This window comes from Globicephala melas, chromosome 2, assembly GCF_963455315.2.
Source record: "Globicephala melas chromosome 2, mGloMel1.2, whole genome shotgun sequence".
Classification (NCBI taxonomy): Eukaryota; Metazoa; Chordata; class Mammalia; order Artiodactyla; family Delphinidae; genus Globicephala; species Globicephala melas.
The window spans coordinates 24,942,335-24,963,146 of record NC_083315.2 but is presented as its reverse complement, the minus strand read 5'-3'; the positions used below and the strand labels follow the sequence as shown (position 1 = coordinate 24,963,146).

Here is a 20,812-nt window from a genome sequence, read left to right as displayed (position 1 = left end):
CTTATAACTGTCTTTTCATGGCATCTATTCCCCTGGCTCTAACTCACTTGCTAATAATGCTATTTCTTGACTTTCTATTTTTAGACTTTTTTTTTAAGGATTTTCTGTTATGGGAGAGGAGGATTTAGCTCTCTTAACCCCACTGTTGTGTCCTGTATCTCCTTCCCAGTTCTAATATATTTACATCAAAATTTTGTGTTAAAGCAGTAGTCACTCCTAACTTACTAGTGCATAAATATGATCCACTTATGATCCAGGTAGTATATCGTGATTATTTTCTTATATAACTTCTGGGTTTTTGTAGAGTTAATAATAATTGCCCAGTTAAAAAAAAACCCAAAAAACTGTTTAGTGTATGTACTTAAGTTTTTTTTTCCTAATTCTTCCATTGGTTTTTATCTGCCATTCAGTATTTTTACCCCTGGTCAGGTATATCAGTTAATCCATTAGTTTCATATTTTTCCTGGAGCCCTCTCCCCACTGAGTCCTCTGACCTTTTGCCCCAATCTGGACTGGTCACTTTCTAGGTATTTGTGCATTGCCATCTTGAGACCTCCCTTGGCTGTTTCTAGTGTTGGGTCCCTTATTTTTATAGTCTCCTATCTTCTGTGTTCTTGCTTTCACGGAATACATCCCGCCAGGAACTTCATGAGAATTTTGTTAGTTTTTATGTGTCTGTAAATGTCTTTATTCTAACCCCATCCTTGATTTTTATACTTACATACGTGGCTGGGTTTTAAACTGTCTTCCATCAGACTTCTGAGCTGTTATGCCATTTCATTTTAGTTCCTTCAGTTGATGTTGAGAAGTCTAGGACTCTTCTGATTTTTCCTTAAATGTGACATCTTTTTCTCTCTGGAAACGTTTAGGATGTTTTCTTTACTCCCAGTGTTGAGAAATGTCATGATGTGGTTGGCCCTTTCAACCTAGAGGCTTGTGTCTTTAAAGTCTGGGAAATTAATCTTGTATTATGTAGTACTATTGCTTCATCATTTAGTTTTCTGTTCTCTTTTTCTGAAACTCCAATTAATCAAGTATTGGATCTTAAATTCTTTTTGAAATGTTATTTTGATATACTCTTTCTTCTTTCTTCCCTCCCTCCCGTCCTCCCTTCCTTCCTTTCTCTCTCTCTTTTTACTTTTTAGCATGGCATCCTGGTCTTTCTTTTTTCCCCTAACTTTACCTCTTTGAGGACATAAATGAGGTTTTTTTGTTTTATTATCTCAATGATTCTTTATTAAGCGCTACGTACAGGCAGTTGTCTAAGCACTTGGACTATACATGGGACAAGATAAACAACAACAACAGAATAATAGGACAAGCCATCCTGACTGTGGTAGATTGTTGGTTTCCTACCCTAATACCCCTCACACCCCTTTCCTTAGAAAGAGACCTCTAAGCTTTAGCTGAACACAGAACTGTCCAAAAAATAAAGACTACATTCCCCAGCTAGTGTTCTGGGAAGTGAGCTGGGGTTCCCCTCACTTAATTCAGCAAACTTTCTTTAACTCCCTGATTTCAGCCTAAGGCCTAGACTTTACTCCAAGTTGAGTCTGTGTCCTCAAGTCTGGAGCTGCCCTGATTTTCCTTCGCATGCCCAACAAAGCCCCCGCTCTCCTGCCCTGCGTGCTTCTCCATCCTCCCCTTGCACCGTCACCCTCCCACACCCCTGCACCTGCTGCAGGGCCACACAGAACTTCTCAGAGTTCTTCCACCTTGTGGGGCTTCCACTTTCCCCTAGGTGATTTCTGCTGATCCTTCAGGCTCCAACCCTTAGGTTATAAATGCCTGCTAATACCTGTACCCACAGCTCCACGCTAGGCGTGGCCTCTGCTCCCGTCACCCCCTCTGTCACCCTGTGTCATAGCACTCGTCACACTGTGGAGCGCATGTGGCTGCCGGTCTGTACGCACCCCCGGACTGTGCAGAGAGAGTCCACGCTGCCAACATGCCCGGCATCAGAGAGCATCAGTAGGCTCTCTGATCTCTGAATGAATGAATGACAACTTATTTGAGCTCCGAACATTTTTGGTGTGACTTTTGGATAATTATTCTTGACTTTTTTCTTTTTTATCAGTAAGTTAAGGTTTGTGGTGTTTTAAGGGAATTGATAATATGTATCAATGAACTCAAAGGAAACTTTTGATTTTTTTTTTTTTAAGTTTTTGCAGTCTCCGTTCTAACCTCTGCCATCAGTAAAAGAGGGTTACTATGCCTAAGGGGACACTTGAAGTATGGCAGTGATGCATCAGAGGCATTAATGAACTTGAAGATTGAGAGATAAGTGGAGTCATCCAATGCTGGAAAAAGGGAAACTTGACACACTCATTCTCGTGGGTCGTTGTTGCTGCAGCAGGGAGCGCTGATGGCTTAGGCTGTCGGCAAGGGCTGTGTGTGCCCTTCAGGTCAGCACTTGCCGTTACATCATGAGGAGAAGCCAAGAGCAAGGATGGTGCAGCTTGTGCTAAAAGCACCTCTTACGTGGCAGTCATCCAGCTCAGATTCTGATTATTACTGTTGTTTTCTTTTTGGAGTCCTTGCAGTTATATATCTGGAATTTGGGTGTGGAAGGCCTAGTTACCACAGCTACTTCAGAGGGGTCTAGATATACTTTCCAGGTAGCACTTTGTGACTTGCTTCTGGGATGGCCCAAAGGTTCCTTGCCCAGAGTGGATGGGGTAGGGGGTAGGGAGAGGGGAGAGGGTGAAGAGGAATGACAGAACGAGAGTGAAAGAGAAACTGGGTGTTAGAAAGTAAGCGCTGAGTGATCTTATTAACCAGGCAGTTTTCCTGCTCTGCCCCCCTTACCTCTAGGGTCATCCCCCGGTATCTGTGGGGCATTGGTTCCAGGAAACACCCCCCCATACCAAAATCTGAGGATACTCAAGTCCCTTATATAAAATGGCATAGTATTTGCATGTAACCTACCCACATGCTCCCGTACACTTTAAATCACCTCCAGATTGCTTATAATACCTAATAAGGTAAAGGCTGTATAGTTGCCAGCACGGGGCAAATTCAAGTTTTGCTTTTTGGAACTTTCTGGAAAGTTTTTTCAAATATTTTTGATCCGCAGCTGGTTTAATCCGCGGATGTGGAACCCGTGGATACAAAGAACCAACTGTATTGCGTTTTTTATCAATTGCGTGGTCATAGAGAGCACTGCTGAATCTAGTGTGAGGTGCAGGGAGGAAGGGTCTGGGCAGAGTTAAGAGTGGAGCTGGTAATAAAACTTTCATCTCCTATAAATCAGTGGAAATCATCAGCCATTTGCCAGCAAAATTTCCCATTCCTGAGTGAACAGTGGCGTCAAATGGAAAAAGCAGTGGTTCTGCAGGGTTAGTACAGAGGGTTAGGCTAGGCCTTGTGTAACAAAGACAAAACATATAACAGGACATGAACCAGTTTCCTGGGGCTGCCATAGCAAATGACCACTAACTGGGGGGCTGAAAACAACAGAAATTTATTCTCTCACCGTTCTGGAAGCTACAAGTCCGAAATCAAGGTGTCGACAGGACTGAGCTCTCTCTGAAGGCCCCGGGGAGGATCCTTCCTGGCCTCTTCCTATCTTCTGGTAGTTGTGGCCATCACATCACTTCAATCTCTATCACGTGGCGTTCTGTCCCAGTATCTTTCTTACAAGGACACCGGTCATGTTGGATTTAGGGTTACCCTACTCCAGTATGCCCTCATCTTGACTAATTGCATCTGCAAAGACCCTATTTCCAAATAAGGTCACATTCTGAGGTTCTGGAAAGGGCATAAATTTGGAGGACACTGTTCAACCCAGTACAGTAGCTTAAATAAGAGTGTTTTTGTCTTTCACAGAAAAGTTCCAAGAGAAGCAGTTTGAGGTGGCCAGGTGACAGTAAGAGGAACCCAGGTGCTGCCTATCTAATTGCCCTACCATGTTTAGCACGTGCCTTCCACTTCATGGTCTGTGAAGGCTGCTTAAGTTCCAGCCATCACATCTGCTTTCCATTTACAAGAAGGAGAAAGAGGGGTGGAAGAAGAGTTTACAGAGGCATGTGCCAGCTGTACTTTGATAACACAATCCAGTATTTCTGCTCACTTTGCATTGGATGGAACTTGGTCAGGTGCACAGCCAGCTGAAAAGGAGGCTGGGGACGTTGCCTTTTTTCAGACAGCTTTGTGTCCTGCTAAACCTTGCAAGTTCTCTTTCTGAGAAGAAGAGGGTGAATGGGTATTAGGTAGGCAACCAGCAATCTTCCACAGTCAGGGTGGCTTGTCTTATTTCCCCAGGACATGTATAGAAAGTCGTTTCTTAAATGAATCTCCGAAAGTTACTGTGCTTGTTTAATGATTTTCTAAATGTCTTGATAATATATTCTCTTAAAAAGTGATCTATGTTGTAGGAACCAGAGACGTCTGAAGAACTCCAAAACTGACTTTGTTTTTAATGAGATGCAGGCTGTTGCGTTAGCTTGGAAGCTCAAGGGAAGTGATGGTCACGTCTGCTGCTCTGCCAGCACGACCAGGTAGCTGAGACCCAGCCTCCCGACCTTGCCCAGGCAGCCCTCATTCACAGAGAGCGGCGCCTTCCCACTCGCACCCGGGTGTCGTGGAGTCTCCTCCGCGCTGCTCTTTTTGCAGATGGTTCTCCTCCGTCTCCTTCCTAGAGGTGTTTCTAAACCCCCAAAGGTATGAAAGGAGTTAGGGTTTCTTGCAGCAGTTTAATAAGTCTGGACGTTATCAGATAACGTAAGAGGGAAGACATGGCATTCACTAAAAATAAAACCTTTGGTCCAAAGGAGGCTTGGCCGAGGACGGAGGCGGAGAATTTCTCACTTGTGCCGCCTCATGTGGCCCTGGTCCAGTGAGTCCCCATCTTCACGCTGACGCAGGCCTCTGACTCACTTTGCCTGTCTCTGTCAGTCTCTACCGGGTGTTCCCGCTGAGGGGGGCTTTCTGTCTGCGAAGATCGCGTGCCTCACGCTCCTTTCGTTGTCACTGCCCCGCCCCCGCCCCTCGCATATTTCAGTGGGCTTGTTGAGGACACGTAGGAGGGGCTTAGACACTTCTCAGCTGAGTCCACAGCTTGGGGGCGGGAGGGGAGCGGGAGCCGGGATGCGCAGGTGAGGACGATGCGCCAGGCAGTGGGCACCTGCCATCGTTAGGCTCCTCCCCCGAGTTCATCCGCGCCCTTCTTCGCCTTCTCGTGGGTTCCTGCTCTTGGAGCGGAATGCCCTCCCGAACAGCAGGGCTGGTGCAGGACGGCCTCCATCTGAGAGCTTCTAGTCAAAGACTCCATGCTTCTTGAGAAGCCGAGAACTAACAATTTCACTTTAATAAGACTTCACCGCGGACAGTTGCTTATACAACTCATGGAGGCTGGTGTATGGTTTCCTCATTTGCCGCTTCTCACCAGTTGTGTTATTTTCGTAACAATGACTGTGCGGGAATAAAGGCAACGCTTTTCCCTCCAGGCGATTAGACAAATGCATATCTTCTGACAAAAATAAACCTTCCTCCTCGCGGGTCCTTTTAGGCTAACCCACACATCCCTCCTTCGGGAGAGCTAGTCCCCTCCTACTAATGACAGCCCTTTTGGGCAGACCCAGAAGTTGTATCCAAAGACTGAAATACCACTGCCAGCTGGGTGCTGCCACCACTGTGCTGGTTGATGGCCCTTATCAAGCTTACTCGTGTTGAACTGTTTCATCTTCCCAAGGCTTAGTGGGAAGAAGAGGCTGGAGTAAGATGTTCAACTTCTTTCTGAAACAAGTCAACTTGAAAGTATTGGGTGAGGCGGGGAAGAGTGATGTAACTTGCTTTTTCCAGTGTTAAAAGATGCCATCTCTCTGCTTACCTACAAAGAAGAATCATTTAAGCCAAATTACGTAATTTATTTGTTTATTGGGGCAGGTTGAAAAATGTATTCAGGGAAATCATATATTTTCATACCAGTTAGACACTGAAGAAGTATTTATGAAATGCTTACCATACTGTTAGGCACTAATATAAATAAAAACACATATCTATCAGATGTCCCAAAATCATGTTGAAAATGTGGGAACAAATATGGTTCTAAAATATGTAAACTGTAATGTTAGCAAACAGATGAAGGTATAATTGGCCTGAAAATTGCATCCAAGGCATAGAAAAAAGAGATTATTTTTCCTTTTTCCAGCTCTTAGAGCCACATTAAAAAATCCCAAAGCATGACCCCTTTGCCGAAGCCACTGAAGGCTCTTATCCACACCAAAACTTCAGTGTTTACCTGGCTCATCAGTCTTCCTTGAAAGGCAGGTAGACTCCTCCTACCCAGCCAGAGGTGGATGAAAGCCTTGGTTCCACGTCTCATCTGTGTTTAGTTCTCAGTCCACCCGCCAGAGATGGGCCACTAGGCATCCTCGGTCAGACGGTAAAGTCGTCACACCGAATTTACCTATGAGACAGCATGTCGACTGTGAACGCCAAGCTAATCTTGGGAATCCGAAACAGTTCATTTTAGTAAGATGTTTTAAAAATCCTTGGTCCAGGACTTCCCTGGTGGCTCAGTGGTTAAGAATCCACCTGCCAATGCAGGGGACACAGGTTCGAGCCCTGGGCCGGGATGATTCCACATGCCGCGGAGCAACTAAGCCTGTGCGCCACAACTACCGAGCCTGTGCTCTAGAGCCTGTGAGCCACAACTACTGAAGCCCATGTGCCACAACTACTGAAGCCCACGTGCCTAGAGCCCGTGCTCTGCAGCAAGAGAAGCCACTGCAATAAGAAGCCCGCACACTGCAACAAAGAGTAGCCCCCTCTCACCACAAGTAGAGAAAGCCCGTGCACAGCAACGAAGACCCAGTGCAGCCAAAAATAAATAAATAAACAAACAAACAAATGTATTAAAAAAAAAAATCCTTGGTCCAAGGTTGGTGCTTGTCTAAAACATTTGTTTGAGTAAGTTTCCAGGACTGGGATAGGAAGAACCTTGAATATCCCATGGAGAATGCTTCTCCCAACTGACGTTGAACAGGACTGAAAGGCCTCCAAATGCCCTCCTCTCCATATAGGAGCACTGTGGTCACATGTCATCCCCTAGCCCTCCTTTTCCCACCTGTCCTATAGTAGGAAACACATTTTCTGCTTCTCAGAAGCCAAGCTGTAAGTCTGTCTCATGAGATGAAAGTGGAACTATCTCAGCCCTGTCAGGGAAAGCTTTTGCTTTCTTGGTAAAAGGGAAAGATGAGCTGGTGGTTACCCTTTGTCCCAGTTCAAGTTTGAACCATGTGGCCCCGGTGCCTGGAGGTGCAACAGTGGCTGGACCATGGGCAACAAGCCTGCTTGCCGTGGTCGGCAGAACAGAACCTGTAGATTCATCGCCAGCCCTGGACTTCTCACCTCTGGACTTCTTACACCTGAAAAAGGAGCCCTTTCTTGTTTAAGTCCCAGCAGACCCAGGTTTCTGTAACTTATGGGCAGACACATCCCTGACTGATACAGAATTAGGTATCTGAAAATGAGTGGCTCCCAGGATTATTTTTTAAATTTAATACGGAGCTTAGGAGGTGCTGTTTATTTCACTGCATTTTAACAAGTGTTTACTGAACGTTTTCTGCACGCCACACATTGTGCAAGACCAACGACACAAAAGGAACAAGATGCATTTAGAGTCCAAGCCACATAGAAATATGAATCCATATTCAGCAAAGGTAGTTTTGTGATTGGCTGGCTCATTCTTGTAACAATTATTGTGCATCTATAGTGAACCAGACTCTTGGAGCTAAAGATACAGAGATGAATATCATGGCCCTAAGCTTTTAGGAGCACAGTCTTCCAAATATCCATCCTTCATCTACCCAATAAATGTTCGTTGAGAACCTACTGTGTACCAGGCAGGCTCAGAGCTCATGTGTTGAGGAGAAACATCAGTAAACAGGATTACAAAATCATTCTGCTTTTGAATAGGACCATAGGTGCCAGAAGTTGAATTCAGGAAGGAATGAAACAAGGGGAGGGGACCCAGATGGAGGCACTTTGGTGGGTCTGACCGGCATGAACGGTCAGGGCTCTCCCTGCGGGATGACCGGGTGCTCCAGTCCCACTTGGGCCACAAGCCCTCTCCCTCTTCCATGTTTTGCGTCTGGCCGGGCAGTTTCCGCTGGCCCACATCCTTCGCTTCAAAGCCCAATTTCCTCCAGGGTGTTGGCTGTGTAATCAGTGCCTGCATCTCCATCAGTCCACCCAGTGCCCTTGTTACCTCTCCTTTGCCCCCCAATCTGCCTTTCCATCCCTAATTCAGAGACCTGTAGTGCCAGGGCTGGGAAGCCCCCTTTGAGGTCTTTCAGTCACTTTAGGGTAACTGAGGCCCAGAGAAGGGAAGAGGCTCATCCAAGGTCAGCAAATTAGCTGGTGGCAGCAGTTGGCACCAGAACCTAGGTCTTCTGATGGCTGGCCCTTCCCATAAATCTGTCTATGGTTGGTGAAGCCCAAGGGGACAAGCTGCTCTTCTGAGCCAGGCTTGAGCCTTCAGGAGCGCCCACCCCGCTCCTGGAGTCACAGCTCCTCACTTTGGGAACCGTTCTTCCCCAGCTCGGAAAGCTTGGTTCCTGTCCTAGCCGCCTGCACCTTCAGGACCTCCACGATGGAGGGGGAGTGGGGACACCAAAAACCCCTGCTGTCGCCATCAGCTGTGTCCCTGCACACAGGGGTGGGGGGCTGGTTCACCGTGAAATAAGGCGACCATCAGCAGGAAGAAGAGATGAGAGAGGGGCAGGTCCCGGCTGTGTCCAGGCGTCCTTGTGCCCGTTGTCCCTGTAGCAGGCGGTCATCCTGTCCTGTGGCTTGTCCTAAATAACCTCAGCATTCTTCCAGAAAACTGCCCTTTTGCCTATGCTCCTTTGAGTTAGATATCTGTCCTTCAGACCCAAGAGTCTGATGCCCTTGCCCCGTGGGACTGATTTTGGTGCCTTGCTTTTTCTTTAACCTTATGCAGTCTCATCCTTCTCTCCTTCCCTCTGCAGCCCTGTGCCTGAGGAAGCTCTGCAGAGCGGCTGGCAGAGACCCCAGACACAGCCCTGGATGCTTCTGGCACATGACACCGTTTAGAAATTAATTCCCTGGCTAATTCTTGAAGCCCTTTTGAAGCAAGCAGCAAAGGCCTGGGAACAGCTTCAAAGCTCTTCTCAAATCCCGTTTAGAAACTTCCCAGCAGCAGATCTATAATTTAGCTTTCTTTTTAGTTTTAAACATTTTATTGCAAAAATAAATAACCCCCAACTCTGATCTGGAAACCATTATTACGTGTTATCTATAGGTAACTTCAGTGCCCTGGGACAGAACCCTTGACTCGCTGGTAATGACAATTGTTTCTTTATTAAGTTTCTTATAACCCTGGAAAAGTTTCTATGTAAGCAGAGGAATGTGAAGCAAATTAAACTCATACTTTTGAAAATTTGGGGTTAGTTTAGGTGTTCTGTATTTGGTATTTTAAGAACTTTTAATTTTAAGAGAAAGTGTCAAATTTGGATAACCAATGTAGGAAGCTTGTGACTCGAATTGAGTAATTGATGTAGACGTGTGTTAAGCTAAAAGGTGCAATGCAATTTTATTAAGATTGTAAGCAGTATGGGAACATTTAAGTGAACTCAAGATTCACCATATTCAGTTGGTCAAGACTTGGGAAGTGGGACTTCCCTGGTGGCGCAGTGGTTAAGAATCTGCTTGCCAATTCAGGGGACACGGGTTCGAGCCCTGGTCTGGGAAGATCCCACATGCTGTGGAGCAGCTAAGCCCGTGCGCTACAACTACTGAAGCCTGCATGCTCTAGAGCCCGTGCTCCACAACAAAAGAAGCCACCGCAATGAGAAGCCCGCACACTGCAACGAAGAGTAGCCCCTGCTCACCGCAACTGGAGAAAGCCCACACACTGCAACGAAGAGTAGCCCCTGCTCACCGCAACTGGAGAAAGCCCGCACGCAGCAACGAAGACCCGACGCAGCCAAAAATAAGTAAATAAATAAATAAAATAAATAAAGAACTTGGGAAGACTTGTGAGCAAACTGAACTATTCTAAAGTTAATTTCATAAATGCAGGTTTAAATTGTTAAGGCAGTTTAAATAACTAAATTTCTAAATGGGACCAGTCATCCAAGTTTCCCTTAACAGTGACAGCTAAATTTTACTATATTTTATAAAATAAAGTTCTAAGTAGAATGATGCAGTTTTAAGCCTAAAAGCTTAAGGAAAACCTAAAATTTTGAATTTGAATAAAATGGATATTAAATAAAAATAGACATAATTCAAGCAGTTTTTTATATATGTAAAAGCCACTCAGTTACAGTAAAAGATGTTTGCCTTACATTAGAACTTTGATGTATCTTTTCTTTTAAGCAGTCGTTTGCTCCTTACATTCAGCCGACAACTGGTATTCTTTGTTGCCGAGATGGGGAATCAGAGGCAGAGGAAGGGAGAAGTGGCCTCGGCAGCAGAACCAGAGCCAGCGCTGGACTTGGTCACGCATCCGCCACCCGCCTCCACGGCCTGACCCGTCCACGGTTTCGTTTGCCTCTTGAGTGAGTGTCCTTATTACAGGTGAAGTGAAACCTATGTCATAAAGCAAATTTACCCTTTTTCTCCAGAAGTGATCATGTGACTCATTGAAATCACAATGACTCTTCATTTCCCCCTTCAGAGGCAGCATCACATTCTTGGACCATAATGGGGTGGAAAGCCGCCACTTGGCCCAGGAGATTTTGCCTGATTTCTGGGAAAGAGGCAGCCTGGCTCCTCAGCCATGAATAGGTTATTAAGACAAAATACACTGAGATCAAATGGCCCCCGATTCCCGGCTAAGCTTACCCTCAGGACTGTGACATCCTGCCCGCAGGACAATGAGGGCCAGGAGAGAGCACAGCTCCCTGGAGAGAGGGTGGGGAGTGAGAACAGTGGCCTTGGTCGAGAGGCCTAGATTCGGAACTCTGTCCTTGTCTGGCCCAGCCACGGGGGCAAACCCCTCCCCCCCGCCCCGGGGCCAGCTTTGTCATCCGAGAAACGGGGTGAATGTTGGCCTCTGCATGAATCAAAAACTTGTCAGAGTGCAGTGAAAACACACGAAAGCCCTTTGTAACATTAAAAAAAAAGCCTGGTTGTACTGCCACAGGAGTGGCTTCCTAGGAGCAGACTGGTTACGCTCAGTCATTTAGGGCTCTGATGTTTTCAGTGGCTCTGTCCTCACCTCAAACCCATCCCTGGGCCCAGTGGGCTTCAAAGGCCGGAGTTAGACTCTGTGAACTGCCGGCCAAGGCCAACCACTGACTTTGGAGCCTCACTTCAGCTATTCTTTCCTTCAGAAGAAAGGGGTGACTGTCCCCGATGGAGCTGGTTGGCCGCGAGGCACATGTTCCCAACAGGCTCAGCTGTAACTGCTCTGTGCTTACGAAGTTGCAGGGACAGTTGAACAAGAAACACAATGGCGCTCTCCTCCCTTGGGGGCATTAATCAAGGATTTGGAAAGGATCGGTCCCCTAGAGACTAAATCCTGATTTCTGAAACTCCAGCTGAAAGGAGGAGAGAGGAAAACTGACCACCTTCCCGCACGGTCAGGGAGTTTAAGCAGGAGGATTGCCTGGGGAGAAAGGAGGCCTCTCTGAGGATCAGCCCATGGCGGGGCAGGGGCCCTGGGGCATCCGCATCCTCACTGTGGGTAGCCCACTCTCCCCGGCCATCACCTGCTGCCAATTCACATGCATGCATTCGGTTTAAGAGATTACTCCCCCGTGGTTGGCGGTCTTCTCCCATGGCCCCCGAGATTCCTGGCCGCGGTGATTCCGGCAAACAGGAGTCTAGGTACCACAGAGGAGGGAATTGCAGATGTAATTAAGAGCCCAAGTCAGCTGACCTTAAGAAAGAGGAATTATCCGGGTGGGCCAGAGTCCTTTAAGGCAGAGAGTTTTCTCCAGCTGGTCCCAGAAGAAGAGGTCAGAGCTCAGAGCATGAGAAGGACTCGTCCCGCCTTGAAGATGGAGGCGGGAATGCAGGTGGCCCCCGCGGACAGCCAGAGGGAAATGGGAACCCGCGGACAGCCACGGGGACTGAATTCTGCCCACGAGAAAGGGCTCGGAAGTGGGTTTTTCTCCAGAGCCTCCCGGTTAGAACTCAGCCCGGCTGACACCTTGGTTCAGAGAGCAGAGAACACAGTCTCGTTGCATGACCTCTGACCTACAGAACAGCGAGCTAGTAGACGGGCAGTGTTGAAGCCCCTCGATGTGTGGTGATGCTCCTGCCACCTGGCAGTTGGGCCGTTCCTGTCACTGCTAGTAAACAGCTGCTAGTTACCTGTCACTAAGGTAACTAGCAGCTGATTACACGGCCGAATCAATTTGGGAGTCTTCTCATTTAGTGAGCTTTCCAGCATCTATAATTACTTTTTAGTTTTTAAAAACTTTTCATTTTGAATTAATTTCAGACTTACAAAAATGTTGTAAGCAGTACCAAGAGTTCTCAAATACCTTCACTCCAATTTCCCAATTGTTACATAAACACAGCACAATTATGGAAATCTGGAAATTAACACTGGCACAATCCTATTTAAATTTCCCCGACTGTCCTACTGGTGTCCCCTTTGTGGTCCAGGACGCAGTGCAGGAACCCTTCAGTCCTCCTCAGTCTTTGTCCATTGTGATTTTAACGTTTTCGAAGAAGTACTGGCTAGTTATTTTGTAGAATGCCCCTTATTTTAGGTGCCTGATGTTTCCTCAGGATTAAATTCAAATTATGCATTTTTGGCAAGAACACTGAAGGTGTCCTCCTGTGCCCTTCTCAGTGCCTTGTGTCAAGAGGCACACAATGTCGATTTGGTCCATCACTGGAGGCGTTCACTTTGATCCCTTGGTTAAGGCAGCTGCCAGGTTTATCCCCAGTAAAGTTGCCTTCTTCCCCTTTGTCATTAGTAACTACCTTGTGGGAGATACTGTGAGACTGTCAGTATCCTGTTTCTCATCGTATTTTTGCTAATTTCAGCAACCACTGATGATTCCTCTGTGAAACAAGCACTACTGTGGGATTTGCCAGTGACTGTCCTAGTCTACGATTCCTTCTACATTTATTAACTAGAGTTCTTTTCTTTTTTTTTTAGAGTTTTAAATCTTTATCTTTTTATTTGGGATCGAAGTTGGAGAATAGTAAACCAATTAGATAAAAAAGCAAAAAGTCTGAATATCAGTAATTGTGTTCTACAGCTTCTCCACAAAGAACAGTATTAGAGGGAAAACACTTTAACTGAGATAAGAACTTTAATTACAATACAAGGTAGTTATGGAGAAATGCTGTTTTTGATACTTGGAAAAAATTTGAGTTGATGCATTTATATGAATGGCAGGATTTTTTTTAACATCTTTATTGGAGTATAATTGCTTTACAATGGTGTGTTAGTTCCTGCTTTATAAGAAAGTGGATCAGCTATATGTATACATATATCCCCATATCTCCTCCCTCTTGCGTCTCCTTCCCACCCTCCCTATCCCACCCCTCTAGGTGGTCACAAAGCACCGAGCTGATCTCCCTGTGCTATGCGGCTTACTAGCTAGAATTATAATAATTTCTATAAATTTTAGAAATCATTAATTTCTATAAATCCTAGAATTTTTGAGGAAGAGCATTCCCTCTGCTCCCACTTACTTACTCATGTACCCATTTCTTTACGTCAGCTTGGACTCACGGAGTCTTTATTCTATGCGTCAGAACCCACTGCCATCATGATTTATCTTGTTGCTCAAACTCTCCCAGAAGAGCCCTTTCAGGTTGGCCCCCGGGTCTTTCAGACACGTCCCCGTCACTTGTTGGCACCTCAGCATAAAAGTTACTTATTTCTTGGCACCCTAACATGTTCCAGGCTCATCTTTCCACTCCACCCCTCCAAGATCTCCTGGGCCCTTTAATCAGAGAACGGTATTTAGAAACCAAGATCTGTGAGTTAGACGTGTCCATAGAACTGTTCTTTTTTTAAAAATTTTATTGACATACAGTTGATTTACAGTGTTGTGTTAATTTCTGCTGTTCAGCTAAGTGACTCATATATATATTCTTTATATATATATATAATATATATTCTTTTTCATATTCTTTTCCGTTATGGTTTGTCACAGGATATTGAATATAGTTCTCTGTGCTATGCAGTAGGACCTTGTTGTTTATGTATCCTATATATAATAGTTTGCATCTGCTAATCCCAAACTCCCAATCCTTCCCTCCCCTAACCTCCTCCCCCTTGTCAACCACAAGTCTGTTCTCTATGTCTGTGATTCTGTCTCCGTTTTGTAGATATGTTGATTTGTATCGTATTTTAGATTCCACATATAAGTGATATCATGTGGTATTTGTCTTTCTCTTTCTGACTTACTTCACTTAGTATAATAATCTCTAGGTCCATCCATGGAGCTGCAAATGGCATTATTTCATTCTTCTTTATCCATTCACCTGCTGATGAATGGATTTAGGTTGTTTCCATATCTTGGCTATTTCCATAGATCTACTCTTAACGGTCATAGTTTTCTCTGATACTGTGGATCATTAATCTTTTCATAGTCACACACACACACACACACACACACACACACACACACAGACTCACATTTTGGTAAAACGCAGAGTCACTGGGAGCTCATCCCCCGGCAGCTGGACTTCTCTTGCTGCACTTGACCCCCCCTGAACCAGCCCCTATGTTTCCTGGGCCAGCCACGCACTCCCACCCTGTGCCTCCCCAGGAGTTCCTATCACTTACCTCCTCTGCTGGGACCCTTCCCATTCATTACCCTGGGGACCCTGAAAGTAGCCTCTCTCCGCTACCAGCTCTATTAATATTATTAACAGTAACTACCTTTTTGTTGGGTCCTCGTGCTCCAGGCAAACATGAGTTCGAATCCTTACAGCGATGCGCAGAGAAGGCAGTATCCCCATTTATAGACCGACAACAGAGGCTCCAAGAGGGCGTAGCACACAGCCAGAGTAGGAAGCACACTGTGGCGATTCTCACTCCCCACCCCTGCTCTTTGCATCCACCCTTCCCTGTGCTGGCTGTAGGTCTGCCTTTTGGCAAACGCCAAGGAGCTGGAAGCTTAAACCATGCCGAGGGGCAAGGAGTGAGGGGGCGGCCAGGCCATGGGAGCCAGTGCAGTGGGGACAGCCCCTGGTCTCCCCTTGCTGGCAGCTTGGTGGAGGCGGGGGTGGGCCCTGCCCCCGGCACCTTCCTCTTCCTTCCTCTTTCACACACAAACTTCTTTTTACCATTGTTCCTGACCCCCATCAAAAGTTCCCAGTCCCCTTCTTTGGCCTGGGAACGCTTCACCGGAGACAAAGCCTTACATTCTATAATTAGAGAGACAAGGCTTAAAAATGCAGATGCCCAAATACCTGGGAAGGGAAAGGCTGTGGTAGGGACAGTGAGTTGCCAGGGGTACAGAGTGTTAGATCTCTTCCTATTTGAGTGCTACCGTCCCTCTGAGAGGGCATGAAAGTCTTCTGCCTATGAATTGGAAAAGAAATCTGGGTCGGGTACCCTTTTCTTACCCTGCAGTGAGAAAACCAGAGGCTGTGGCCTGGGCACTTCCTGCCAAGAGCCTGGGAACAGGTCACCAAAGCCAGGAGAAAGGCAGCTCATGCCCTGGGTAAACAGAGCCCAAGATTCTGATCTAGCTCCTCTGGGGCCTTCACCTCACCGTTGAGTTTCACTTTTCAAGGGCGGTCTGGAACCAGAAGAACCAGCAACATCCTTATGACCTGGGCACCTTGTGAGTGGGCCAGTTCTTAGGCCCCGCCCCAGACTGAATCAGAAACGGGGGCTGAGGCCCAGAGATCCATGTGGGCAGCCCTCTAACCTCCTCTCTTGCCTGCAAGTTGGAGTGCCTCAGGACCTCAGGTGACCTCAGATTATGCTGCTGACGGTGACCATCCTAAACTGATGATAAACTGAGGCCTGGAGGAGGCCTTGGAGTTTCCTCATGGTTGTAGCAATTAGGCTAGATTTTAAAAACATCACTTTGAGGTACTAAGAGCTCCCTAGGAGAGGAGCAGTGTTGAATCAATAGTGCATTAGATTGAGAACAGAAGTGTCACCAGACACAGTTGAAATTTGGTGAACACTGATGAAATGACTTAGTTTATGACTCATGCTACATTGTTGACAGGGCCTGGGAATGTATTCTCAATTTAAAATTGCTTCCAATCTTTCCTCCACGTCTGAAATCCAGAGGGCCATGACCCACCACCCCAGCCCAATTCCCCCCAGTGCTGGCGGTGATGAGTTAGTGCTTCAGCGAATCCAGCCGTCCACGCCACTCTTATCTCTTGCGTGAACTTGCCTGGGCTGTTTCCTCCCTTCTGCAAGGGACAAGTAGAAGCCCTCTGAGTTATAAGATGTTGACATCAATCCTTGCTGGCTGCCTCTGACTGGTGGTGAAAGAAAAAGTGTTCTCAGGATTGTTAAACAAGCACTACAAAAATCTGAGCGGGCTGCTCTCTGAACACAGGATGGTGACCAGACTGAAAGGAGTCCCTGTGTTCTTTTTCCTGCATGGCGTTAGACTCAAAGCCGAGATCAGGCTGCATGAATCTGAATCCTTCTGATATCAAATGTGTGGGTTTTCCACACCAACAGACAGTTGTCCAGCTCTCTGGACACTAACTGGATGTCCTGCAATTCAACTCCGTTCTGAAACTACCAGGGTTTACCCCACATCCCATAGGTTACGGCCTCAGTCCTGCAAGACTGCCCCACTACAGATGCCCAGGGTACCCATCTTCTGTCCAACTTGGCTACGAAGTCTGGGGATCCTCCAACGCCCTCCTTTCAGGTTTGATAATTTGCTAGAACAGCTCACAGAACTCAGAAAAGTACTTCACTTGCTATTATCAGTTGATTATAGAGGATGCAAGTCAGGAGCAGCCACGTGGAGGAGATGCACGGGGGCAAGGTGAGAGCGCAGAGGCACGCGGAGCCTCCGTGCCCACCCTGGGTGCTCCACCCTCCCAGCGCCTCCATGTGCCCACCAACCAGAAGCTCTCCAAGCCCCGTCATGGTGGGGTTTTTACTGAGGTTTCATTTTGTAGGTATGATTGGTTAAATCATTGGCCATTGGTGATTGAACTCAATTTCCAGTCCTCTAATCGTGCTTGGTCTTCTAGCCACCAGCCCCTCTCCTGAAGCTATCTAGGGGCCCCCAGCCACCTGTCCTCTCCTTAGCATACAGAAGATCACTGCAGAGATTCCAAAGGTTTTAGAAGCTCTGTGTCAAGAACCGGTGAAAAAGACCAAACATAAATTTCTTACCGTAGCACAATCAGCCACGTGAGTCCATGGGGCAGTAAAGGTGCCAACCAGAAGGGTGCAAGGCCCGTCGTCTCAAAGTGCATGTCCTCTGGCTTCAGGATGACTCACGGCAGTCTGAGTCAGAGATGTGCGGTCTTGACACTTTATCTGGCCTTAGATACAATTTGCCTTCACTGAGTAAAGTGCACGCCCACCAGGCATTATGGTCACGGCAGGGAAAAGGGCAGAGGGAGCTGACCATTGCTCCCAGCACTGAATCTGGGACTCCCCCAGCATCCCTCACTTCCTGCTCCTCTCAGGCCGACTGATGCCTACACTCATCAGGGCTCAGCATCTGGATCTCCAGCTGGGTCCATGCAACAGTGTCCTTCCAGGAGGCTCTACCATATTCCCAAGCCAGCTGACAATACAGTGTCTGACCTAATGGCTACTTCCTTCTCCCTTCAAAAGGGGGTGGGGAGAGTTCGGACTATTAATCATAAAAGACAACAGGCTGAACAACTGATTCTGATTAAGAAAAGATTCAAAAAAAAAAAACCAAAAAACAAAAACCACTGGCTCTGACTTTCCCAGCTCACCTGGATGGGTTTTTTTTACTATACAGACAGTGGGCCAATTGCTATCTGCATGGGTGCTTTAAATATTAGATCAGGAGATTGTGGTAACACCGGTCTTCAAACCGCAATGTGAAACAGCACTTGTCACAGGAGTTAACTCTTACCTGACTGGAAGGATGTCCTGCCTTTGAGACTTTTGAGTCCACCAAATAATAAAGCATTTTCTCAGGTGCGGGTCTTCCCAAAGGCAAAATAAATAGTAATGTGAGGGGTGAGGCCCCTCCCCCATATCTCTGGGTTATAGTTCCTGAAGTCCCACTACCATCATTATTTTTTAACATATTTATTGAGCTGTGTGTGGGATTGCTCCCCCCAGCCCTCCCTTAATTTCAAGTCAAGTCAACCAGCCTTTGAGCGGACTCCTGGGCCTGAGGACAAAAAGATTAAAATGGAATAAAGTTCCCCAAATACTTCCAGGGATGATGTCCTCCAGCCGCCCAAAGGCGTGGATGAGCGAGTTGCTTTTCTTCCCGATCAGGAGTTTCCTTTCCGCTCAGGGGCGTCGGGAGAGGCAGGCCCAGCTCCGATGCACAGCGTGGGGGGCTCGCGACCCAGACCCCAGCTCGGGCTGGGGAGGCCGCCGGCGCGCTCGGCCGGGAGCTCGGCCGGGAGCTCAGGGGTTAAGTGGTTTCCGCCAGGCCCGCCCCGGGGCCGCGCTTCCCGCTTCGCCGTGGTTCCTCCCTCCGCCGGTGACGCCCCGGCCTTTGCCCAAATATGTCCCTTTCCCCCCCTCCCTCGCCCGGCACCCGGTGCCCGTAGGCACCCCCGAGCCGCGGGGCTGGCACTCGGACGTCGCCCGGCCTCGGTGTCCCGGGCCGGCCCCTCCCGGAGCGCCCCTCCAGGATGCCCTTCCGGAAAGGTAGGCGGAGTCCCCCCGCTAGCGCTCCCGGGCCGGAGCGGGAGACCTGCGCCGCCAGGTGCCGGGGGGCGGCCGGGAGGGCGCGGGGCCCGACCCCACACTGCCCCTCTCCTGCCGCATCGCCCCTGCGACCCCACGTCGCCCCTTCCGGGCACTCGGCGGCCGACCCCACGTGCCGGAGCCGGTGCGCAGAGCCGGCGAGCAGAGCGCGGTCGCGATACTTGGACCGCACCCGGATTGCGCCGCAGCAAGTTCTGAGATCCAGATGGAATCGGGTTCTCCCGGCGGACTGGAGATTTGGGGCGGGGGGTCGATTGTTCTACGGTGTCGAGAGGTTTGCAGCGTGGGGTCCCGGCGGCGCGCTCGGATTGCGGTCCGAGTCTCCGGGAGGGACTGGAGGGCGAGGGGTTGGGGGTGGGCAGCTCGGCGGTGTGGAAGCAGGTCCGAGTACGGGTCCTGCCTTCGGCCTTTTCTACCCTCTGACTCTCGGGAAGTCAGTTAACCACCCGGAACCTCAGTTTCTTCATCCGCAAAACGAGCGCGTGAACCGGGACGACCGTGTGGGGACCGGGACGGGTGAGAGGCGCGCGGCTCAGCATGCAGAGGCGCGGGGAAACGGCCGGCCGGCCAGGCAAGACCTGCCTCCCTGTGCCTGGCAGCTGGCACCCAGCGCCCCACCTGGCCCACCTGCACCGCGGGCTGGGTGCGCGAGGCCTGCCGGAAAATCCCAGATGCTCGCGGGGCCCCAATTTCCGGGCAGGGCGATGGAGGCCCTGCTGTGCCCAGGGCGCTGCAGAGCTGGGCCGGGACTTGCCACCCTCAGGTCGGAGCCTAGGATGGAGGAGACTCGTTTTTACTTTCCGAACAGAGCTGATTGGCTCCTCCTGCTTTTTCTGTTTGTGTTGGAAAGGGCTTGGGCTCGGTGACCCATTGTCACTCTGACCCAAGCTTTCCCCACCCCCACCTGGGTACCACTGACCGGGGCGAACAGAGAGGAAGCCGAGACTCCCTCCCAGGCACCCGGGTACCTGGGACTGGCTGCGTGGCTTCCCGCCGCTGCCTCCACCCCACCTTTCTGGCCGTCTCTTCACTTCTCTCATAATCCCGATTAATCGTCAGGTTAATGCTACGGTTGCCAGTATTACCCTATTGGCCTTTGTCCCTTAAACGGAGGTTGCTAAGGTGCCACTGTGAGGTCCTGGTTGTGAAGATGCATGGTTGGCACTCCCTGTGCTGTGGGGATGTTGAGAAGGAAGGTGAAAGCCACGAGCAGGGACAGAGGGTTCAGGGTTCAGTCGGATCCTGAGCTGATGACGTGTGGTCCCAAACTCACCGTCTTCATTGGCTCCATTATTCCATATATAACGGCAACGCCGTGTCCCTGGACGTTCCCCCGAGTCCCCAGCTGACCTCATTTAGCTGCAGTGTGAATGGTCATTTAGCTGCTGTGTTCTGTGGTCTCTGGAGGCAAACTCCTAGGAGGCAAAGTGCCCGTTTACTTGTCACAGAGCTGGAGGGAGCCTTGTGCAGGAGGCTTAAGTACCTGGGCTGTTGAGTGAGTGTTCACCTGTGAAGGTTTCCCTATGTGATGGCATCATTAGGTCACATGCGATAGACGTCTGTCTGCCCGCCGCCAGCCACGTTAAGCTTTGACTTTTTTTTTTTCTAATCTGAAGAGAACACTGCTGCCTGGAGAGGTGACTCCTGCCCTTCCATTCTGTGAATGCTGATTCCTAAAGGGCCAGGGTGTGAGAAACAGGCGTTGTTGGGTTTTCTGGAAGCTTTGGTGTGAGCCAGGGCAGGGGCCCTGGAGGGCTTGCTTCCAGCCCAAGGCAGAACCTCCCCATTTGGCTTGGTCGGAACCTCCTGTTGAGAAGTGAACACAGTAAGTGGAAATGATGGCAAGGCCAGGTTTGTTCAGTCTGGTGATGAGACGTCATCTGGACCTGCCTGGAGGTGGAAAGCTGGGCCCGTGACCGGGGATATGGCATCCCATCCCTGGAACTGTCCCGGTGCTGGAGACTTCAGTGTATGTATATATATGGAATATATATACAGTAT

At 48.6% G+C, this 20,812-nt stretch overlaps 1 protein-coding gene and 1 long non-coding RNA gene across 5 annotated transcripts in view; one reads left to right on the top strand and one right to left on the bottom strand.

Annotated features, from left to right (window-relative positions):
- Positions 1–1,135: 1,135 nt before the first annotated feature.
- Positions 1,136–18,600, bottom strand: LOC115842214 (uncharacterized). Of its 3 annotated transcripts, XR_009562338.2 has the most exons (6): positions 17,997–18,600; positions 17,276–17,427; positions 10,314–10,557; positions 9,858–9,912; positions 6,242–6,409; positions 1,136–5,830 (listed from the first exon to the last, which is right to left on the bottom strand). It is a non-coding gene; the product is annotated as an uncharacterized lncRNA (long non-coding RNA). The 3 variants fall into 3 exon arrangements; XR_009562336.2 differs by lacking the exon at positions 17,997–18,600 and having other exon boundaries at positions 1,137–5,830; positions 17,276–17,862; XR_004035130.3 differs by lacking the exons at positions 9,858–9,912; positions 17,997–18,600 and having other exon boundaries at positions 1,137–5,830; positions 17,276–17,862.
- Positions 18,594–20,812, top strand: part of PFKFB3 (6-phosphofructo-2-kinase/fructose-2,6-biphosphatase 3) — an 83,886-nt gene continuing 81,667 nt past the window's right edge. Inside the window, exon 1 of one of the 2 annotated variants that reach the window (XM_060293349.1) lies at positions 18,594–18,751. In XM_060293349.1, the coding sequence (XP_060149332.1) occupies positions 18,736–18,751 (16 nt within the window). In that variant the 5' untranslated portion in view covers positions 18,594–18,735. Of the gene's footprint in view, positions 18,752–18,907; positions 19,086–20,812 lie in introns of those variants that run through there. The other variant, XM_060293351.2, reaches the window with a different exon arrangement.